This window comes from Hippoglossus hippoglossus, chromosome 17 (assembly GCF_009819705.1).
Source record: "Hippoglossus hippoglossus isolate fHipHip1 chromosome 17, fHipHip1.pri, whole genome shotgun sequence".
NCBI classification, from domain to species: Eukaryota; Metazoa; Chordata; class Actinopteri; order Pleuronectiformes; family Pleuronectidae; genus Hippoglossus; species Hippoglossus hippoglossus.
Window position 1 is genome coordinate 3,359,951 of NC_047167.1, and position 8,832 is coordinate 3,368,782.

General features: G+C 40.6%; 1 protein-coding gene across 1 annotated transcript; it reads right to left on the bottom strand.

Moving 5' to 3' along the window:
* Window positions 1–35: 35 nt before the first annotated feature.
* Window positions 36–4,713, bottom strand: fitm1 (fat storage-inducing transmembrane protein 1). Its single transcript, XM_034613022.1, has 2 exons — window positions 3,697–4,713; window positions 36–2,584 (listed from the first exon to the last, which is right to left on the bottom strand). The coding sequence occupies exons 1-2, from the start codon at window positions 3,873–3,875 to the stop codon at window positions 1,906–1,908; spliced, it is 858 nt and encodes a 285-aa protein (XP_034468913.1). The 5' UTR covers window positions 3,876–4,713; the 3' UTR covers window positions 36–1,905.
* Window positions 4,714–8,832: the final 4,119 nt, after the last annotated feature.

Consider the following 8,832-nt stretch of genomic DNA (forward strand, 5'->3'; position numbering starts at 1 on the left):
GTCACAGAGGAATAAATGCAACTTGTCACTGATTGTTTGTGGATCCATGTTGAAATGGTCTCACCAGCAGATGTTAACTTTGCTCAGTGAATATGGCCCAAGCTCTTTAGGTAGTAAATGAAAACTATGCCTTTATTGTCATTTGCCATGAACTACAATATATTTTTAAATGTATCAGTCTGTCTTGTTTTGTTTGTTTTTAATGAAGGAACTGTCCTGGGCTTGTGAATTTTTTTTACATTATCTGGGTCAAGTTGTGGAAAACATTGACACATGTTGATATTGAGTTTACCAAACAGGTATCAAACCGAAGTGTAATTTATGACTGTTTTTCCAGACAAGGAACTTTCTTTTCTGTGTAACAGATGAATGGTACAACCTCCCAAATCTTCTAAGCGCTGTGAAACTGTGTCATGATTTTGTGAGGTAGACAGTTGATTTGCTGTAGCAGATGTTTTGTATGTTTTCTTTGTGAAGACATTCTATGAAAAAAAAAAAGAAAGGAGGCAATGGTTTTGTGTCTACTTTTTTAGAGAAGTAAAGACTAATGTGTTTCTCTTGAGGTGAACTGTATTTATTCAGTATATTCACATTATGCAGACCTATTACATTTTATTACCTCTGCCAAGGAGTTTGTCTGTTATTTAGCAGCATTACACAAACTACCAAACATGGGTCAGGGAAGAGATTTTTTTTTGACATTTTCACAAATTTTTCAGGGAATAATAAATTGATTGTAGATGAAAAAACAGGCTTATATAGGAGACTGATATACTGTATATGCGCGTGCAGCTTGATTGCATTGAAGTGATTCTTGGGCACTTTCCTGGGTGCTATTCTAATCTTGTAGGTTTGACTTTAAATGGGCAAAAGTGCCAAAAGTATTCAGACACTTTGGTGTGGCAGATTGAGATCTGGTGGTCAGAAAGGCTGACGTGTACATAAGGTTCCACAATTCACACTGCAGCTCTCAGAATCCAAGGAACTGTCTGTAGACCTCCACATTAACACTGTGTCCCACCCGCAAATACAGTGATCCACACCTACAAGTTGTCCTCAGTCCTTCATAAAATGTGGTGTGGAGGAATAAGGTGTTTTTATTTGTATATTATCTGCATATAAGAATTATTAAAGCCTTATTGGCTAAGATCGAGCCCTTTGTATCTACATAGGCAGCAGGTGGTCTGGTGCACTGCATGTCTCAAAGAACGGACCAAACAAACACTGGCCCTCAAGTGTGTTCTAAGTATTGACATTAAAAAGGCTAATGTAGCTTCTCCTACATGCTATGACAGGAGGCAGAGTCAAGTGGTACTCACCACATAGATGCCACTAAATGTATTTATTAAGTTTATTTTTCGGTGACAGTGCATACAATAACAACACTGTAAATATGCCAGAGTTAGCCAAGAGGACAATTTTCACTTGTGTTTCCTGGCCAGGTGCAAAGATGGCAGCCTAAAATCCCACACAGCCGACCGGCAAGTCCCTCTGGGTCTGCTTGTGACCCACGTTTACTTTCAGAGACACTCAGCAGAGGAGCAGCGGGTCTTGGGACAATGGTGAACGCAAATGGACAAATAAGTAAGATGCCCACACCTTGAGGTCCTGGGCGGTATGTAACATGAGACATCCATTCCTCACACCCTTCACTCCGCTCTCATCGACTGACTCATTGACTCACGTCACAAAACATGTATTAGCTGAAATGGCATATAGTAGAAAGAAAAAAAAGAAGCGCATACAATTTTGAAAGTCCACTCAGTCCATTTGATGATTCTTATTTGAGGATAACAGACACAAAGGTACAGGTTTCAGTCTCCAAACAATCACCCTTATCTACGTGTTTAATTCATCTTTGTGCAGATTTTTGAGTCTGTTTCAAGATCTTTGATTTTCTCTCAGTTAATCACAGTGATCATTGCTCAGTTGTGCGTCCTCAGCTTCAGTACCCCCAGTCTTGGTGTTGAGCAGTCCCTGTCCAGGCCTCCCGGGACAGTACCAGCTGGGCCCCTGGCGATACCAACCCTGATACAGTCCCCTCCAGCTCAGACAGCCTAGAGCGCCCCCCAGCAGCTGGGTGGGGAACTGGGGAAAGTAAGCTAAGAGACAGAGAAGCAGAAAGATCCAGAGCCCCAGCAAGAGAACACAGAAGAGGAAGAGGATCCTCAGTGGAGCATCTGAGATCCCTCCCAAACTCAGATAAGGACCGAACACGGACGTCTCCTCTGCCAGCAGCAGGCAGCACAGACAGAGGAGGAAGACGTCCTCTGAAACCTCATATCCCCTCCACAGCAGCCCAGCTCTGAGGCACTCAAACCTGCTCTCCCCCTCTCTTAACACCAACAGAGGCTGGCCGTTGGTCACCTCTGGGCCGCTGAGTAAAGGTTCATAGCAGCTTCCTGTGGCGTTCTCCAGATGGTTCAGGAGTTTGCAGAAAATGATCCACAGGCCACCAGCCACCCCGAGCCTGGAGAGGTGACGGATGGAGAGGCCAAGGGAGCGACGGATGGAGAAGGAGAGGAGGAAGACGAAGGAACCCACAAAGATGCAGGTCCAGCCCCAGCCCGAGCGCAGGAACACCCTGTAGAGAAGGGAGAGGAAGAGGACAGGAAGAGAAGAAGGTTTTTAGAAGTAGAGTTGATGGGTGAAAGATAAGGAGAATTATAAATTATATTTTGTCACAGTACTTAAACATCACAGCCAAATCAATTGACAAATTTGTGTCCTTTATATAAAGGAGGGCAGGGTCATTTCACATGTCTACCCCTTAATCATTCAGAATACATTTTGACTTGACATGACCAGACCAGCTGGTGGATGTACAGTTGTGTAGCATTTTGCAGCTGAAGAGTCAGGTCTTTATTTCTCAGGAGGATGAGGAGGTCATTACAACATTTATCATAATATTATGTTGTGTATAATCATAATAATCAAATATATGTTGCTGTTTGACTATTCACTTTGAAACTATGCAACTGTACACTTTGTTCTGCTGCCTCCAAGTGGCCAAAGAAAAGCTTCTCTAACAAACACTGCATGGAAAATAAAGTTACAGCCTTACTGAAGACATCCATCTGTGTTTGTCTCATGTCATATAAGGAGATTAATTTCTGGTATACTTTAGGATACTAATAGCTAAAACAGTATTAGTAAAAAGGTATAAAGCTCTGGAAAAAAATTAAGAGGAGTAGGATGATCAGTTTCTCAGATTTTACTTGATTTACTGGTTGGTGTTGAAATAAAATGAACAATTTTGTTATATTTTTAAAGCTACTAATGATATTTCTCCCAAATTCCAAATTCAATAGACACTGGAATGAAATGGCTACGATACAGAGATGGTGATTTAAGACGTAGTATGGAACTGAGACACAGTTGATGTGTCAGGAGTAGGAGCAAACCCACAGTAGAGACTGCATCTTTTAATATACATGATGTGGTTGAGATTATTCTACAGAAAAATTGACTGTTATTGTCTAATGTTAAACAGGGGCTATACATCAGGCCTCAATGTCAAACAGATTAGACGGTGAAAACTCTGCCATGTCTTCCAAATGCCAAAGGTCATTTTATTTTGGTAGGTTTTCTTCGAACAGTGACACAAACATGCAGGCGGATGAAACCCAGTGACACAATGATGCCATTGGTCCAGACTGGACACGTGAGCAGAGAGTACACAGGACGCGTTCTCACCTGTAGAGAAAGTGGCTCCTCTTGGCAAAGACACTGTGCTGGGAGACCCAGAGGCTCAGTGCAGGGCCGAACATCACCACCGCAGACAGCAGCAGGTGGAAGTGCCGCCGGAACACGGTGTTACCAAGGAGCCCGGCCGTCAGGTCCGTCAGGACCACCAGCACCGTGTTCAGGAACATCTCTGCCCTCAACCAAACTCTGACCTTAAATCAAGAAAATCAGCGGCCGCCGGCCTCTGAACGCAGCAGTGTGTTTGTGTGGATTCTCCACCTCAGACGTAACCGCATGCACAGTGTCATGTGATAAGGCTGTAATCCCGACTAGAATGTATGTAACACACTTGTAAATGTTGATCACTGCTGCAGATTGGAATAATCCCAGAAGTCTGGTTGGAATTGACCAAACACACTATTTTTCAAAGATTGCTGATAAGATCCATTGGTGCATTGCTTCTGATTTGGAAGATGAATCCAGATCCTGTAGCATTTCTCAGCTGCTTGCGTAGTGAAATCAACTGCGGTCCTGTGGTGTGACTCAGCGAGCTGCCATGAGTGGAGCTGTGTTCAGCAACATGAATGTAATGACAGGTGTCCTGCAGCATTCCACAGACTGAAATACATGTGTACGTGCACACTGTGGATGCCAACCACGAAACTCCTCAATCTTCAAGGCACTTCTGCTGACTCAGTGTTTACTACACTTTATCATCCAGCTCATGATGTCTTAAACCATGCCGCTGCTCTCCAATCCTCATAACTACGCCCGCCTTCGGTTTCCTTTCAGCAGCAGAGAGGCGATTCAAACATCAGTCTTTTCTGACCTTGTGCACCAGGTTCCTAAGTGTCTCCTTCCTGCTTTCCTCTTGTGCAGCTAGCGTTATCAGCCTGGGTCGTTTCTGCAAACATGACATTTCCATCATTGTGTGGAATATAATTTGAAAGATGTCCAACACTTGTAGCTTCAGAAAAATCTTCCCCCGTTCAACCCGGTAACAGTAGCTTCTTTGCTCCACATCACTGACACCCTCCCTCTCTCTCTTTCACACACACACACACACACACACACACACACAGAGATTAAAATACTATTTCTGTTCTCGCCCTGTCATATGTCTCCAGGACCTCTAAGTTGTCACATTACTCCAGTGACACTGGTTCCTTGGTGTTAATAAGTGTATCACAGGCCTTCTGCTTCATTTAATCTTAATTCACAGCAGAGATGGAGGCCGAGTGAGCTGAGCATCAGTGACACTGATGACATTAAAGGAAAGTCGTACATTAAAAGTGTCAACATTCATGTATGATTAGTTATTAGATGTGTGTGTATCTGTATGTGTGTGTCTGTATCCGTGTTGGTGTGTATTAATAGCAGTGACCTTTGGGCTGTATCCAAGCTGAGACTCAGCTGCTGCCACAGTCTGTCCCTGTCAATCAGTGAATGGTGACACACACACACACACACACACAGTCACTGTCTCTTCTCACGTTCTCTCTCTGATCCTTGTGTATGAGTGTATGACCTTTTAAAGAAAAACTTACCTTCACACACGTCATTTTATATTTAATGTATTTTCATAACTTCATGTTCAACACTTCGTTGTCCCATGAGCTGTGTCAGCACTGAACACATTTCTTTTCTTTCTTTCAGATGGTGTAGGGTTTCAGTGGAAGTGGTCTTTACTGACAAACCGCCAGCCGAGGCGTGGTCCACCATGTTCTGTCCCTTTCTCCGGAGTTTATAGAAAATTAATTCCACTTAAAAAATGTTGATATTTTGGGGAAATATGCGTGTGATTACTTTGTGTAATTTAACAGTGGAGCAAAAAGTTCCTCAGGTGATCTCTGTTTTAGTGCTTCATATCATTGTCCGATCAAATGTCTGATGCTTAATTGCTCTGTGCATTCCTGTCATTTCCTGTTCATTTGCACAGTGCTTAATAATAATAATAATTTTTGGGGTGGGGGGTCTGACTTTTAAATAGAAAGTTATTTTCCTGTTTTGATGATGACAAAACCCATGTTTCTGTTTTCATTTTTGACTTCTTGTTTGAATGAACAGATGACACTCAGACTACATCACATAAACAACTATTTTTCTATATGATAAATTGTTTAAATATTCATATCTAGGTATTAGTATTATTGCACACTTGTTCTAAATATCCTAAACATGAACAGATCAAATATGAATGCATCTGCACCTTAGCACCGCACGTGGCCATAACATAACCTATTGTTTTTTCTGTATATATTGTTGTTTTATGTCCGATTGTTGTTTTTATGTCCAAAGGCACCAACCACACCAAGGCAATTTCCTGTATGTGCAAATATACTTGGCAATAAAAAGAATTCTGATTCTGATTCTGATTCTGAATGAAGTCATAAATTAAATTAAATAATGACATAGTTAGAGCAAACAGCACTTAAAGTGTTGTGTGTAAGAGGAGTTTTGTAAGTGGAGAACAAGATGCTTCAAATAGAGTGAAATGACTGAAAAAGACCAAGATACTGACAGTATCAGAAATCATATAGTGCTGACTGAAAGAATATTACTTTCTTTAGGGAAGGACACCAAAACCTGGTATTAAACAGGTCTCAGAGGTAAAGAATTGGGCAACAGGTAATAAGACCCCCCCCCCCCCCCCCACACACACACACACACACACGCACACACACACACACACACACACACACACACACACACACACACACACACACACACACACACACACACACACACACACACACACAATCATACACACACTGCCCTCTGCTGGAAGTTAGAAGTACATGACCCTATTATTTACAACAGGTATTTTAAATTGATGACTTCCTGTGGGATTCAGTCAGGAACCCTAGAGAAGCATTCTTTAAGTCTTGAAATTGACATTTAATAAATCAGTTTCATCCAAAAAACAATTTTAAATCATCCAAATGTTAAGATTAGACAGATTAATATCTTAGGACACGTTTGTGATAAAATTGAGAAGCTTTTTAAAGTCTTCGCCTTATAGTTTTCAAGCATGTTTAGGCCCTCATCAATGTGTGGACAGATGGAAATTTAAGGAATCATTTGATGAATCACTAGTGTTAAATAAGATCCACTTTAAAATAATTTGGAAATGAACATGATGAAATGATCCAGGGATACGTCAACTAATCTCACAGAGCTGTGACTGAACATGAGTTAAAAGTCAATAGGAGCCAGGTTAAGGCAATTATATTTATATAGTCAAATAACAAATTAGTCTCAGGGCTGAATTCCAACCACTGTGAGGACAAGGTTATAGAAACACAGCCTAAAGAAATCAAAGAATAAACAGTAAACTTACAGTTTAAATTTCAATTAAAGGCAGAAGTAGAGTCAGACTGTCTGACTGACTGGGAGGTGACTTGCAGGTAACTTAGTTACTTGCCTATTTCTAGAAATTAGTTTCTTGAATTACTTATTTTCAGAGAATTGCTCTTGTGGCCTTCGTTATATTAGTCGGTCAGCTGAAGATGCAAAAATGTTCAAATGTTACATTATCACATAGAGGCTCATTATTGTGCCCTATGATTGCAATATAGGCCTGACTATGTTATGGAAAAAGGATAAAACAACATGGAAAACTTGTGGAACATTTTTTGAAACTCATTTCTTTTTTGTGTAACAACCCTGAGTATATATTTTTAACATCCAATAAGACGGCTCTATTTGATCAATCTGTCGTGCAACTGCAACAGCATCTCATCCACTACAAACTGTTGCAGTACAGTTCGATTTCTGTACTGTTGCTGACATCTGCAGGCATCAGAGGGAAGTACCATATGATTCCCTGAAAGAAAAGTACAGAAGAGACACACCATGTTAAACAATTTACTCTGAATGTGCTTTTAGTAATACACACATAACACAACCTTTCAGAGTATAACAGAAAAGCTTAACGAGAGAGATGCTGAACTCTACCTTGTGTGAGTGTCTGAGAAAAACATAATTTAAATATCCTCAATAACCTCACAGAACACACACACACACACACACACACACACACACACACACACACACACACACACACACACACACACACACACAAATTGTCTTTATAAGCTTTTGAGAGCATTGCAGCCTGTTTCCAGTTAATTACTTATTATTCTGTTATGTAAATTACAGTTTTTGTTGACATTTTATTTCCAGGCGTAAATGGAGCTGTATGTCAGACATGTTAATGTGGCCATTACTTAGTGTGGATGCTGTTTGCTGCTGAGCACGTCACATAACATTACAAAGAAACAACTGGGTTCAAAATCTGTTCAGAATTGTTCATATTTCAAAAGTTTCCTTGTTGAGTATTGGACATAAACACTTATAGCCCATGTTTTATTGAGTTTTTTCACAAGACATAAAGAGATAACAACAATCTTAAGTTTTAAAACTACTCCCTAGTCTTTTAACTGACAATTCAACATTACTCTTGAACTTGCTCTGCCTGATTCTGGGAATCTAAACCTTGTCCTCCACACATTTTGAAGCTGCTATTTTAAAGTAAAAATGAGTTGCATGGTGTGTGTTTAAGTTCAAATATAAACCCTTCACTCACAGCTATATTGAGAACGACTCCTGTAGATGGTCAAATGTTTTTTTTTGTCTCACTATGCAGCTGGAGCACCAATTCTGGAACGTCCTGTTCTATTTTCTCATCCCTAATTTTAACTAACTCCATTTTAATAAGTGATATTATTATTGAATAAAGCAGATAGTACCACATACTCACGTCTCCATTTGCTGGCATGGGGTTTAGATCCATTAAAGGGCCTGGTATCTGTGTGGCGTCCAGGCAGCCAGGGGAACTGTCAGCTGTAGCATTTCACCTCTAATCCGCCCTAAAACACTGACAGATGACACAAGCAGCTGCCTGTCCAATCTGCTCTGCCCCATCCTGCTGCTGAAAATGTTCCAATGAACAGATCCAAATAGGAAGCACATGGCTTGACATGTTTGGCTCTGCTTACATGCTGGTTCATAGGAACGCCTTTGTGGCTAAAGCTGCAATATTAGAAATATATTATTAGAAATATTCAGTGTCATGAGTGTTTTATAAAACCTTTTGTGTCTGTGTTTTTCTTGATAATGTCGCTGCATGACTCAGTTTAAATT

Bases quoted from the DNA above. Each gene is read 5' to 3' on its own strand.
- fitm1 (XM_034613022.1), bottom strand. From the start codon at position 3,875: ATGTTCCTGAACACGGTGCTGGTGGTCCTGACGGACCTGACGGCCGGG. The intron at 2,585-3,696 runs GTGAGAACGCGT...CCTTCTCTACAG, and splicing joins AGGAGCCACTTTCTCTACAG to GGTGTTCCTGCGCTCGGGCT.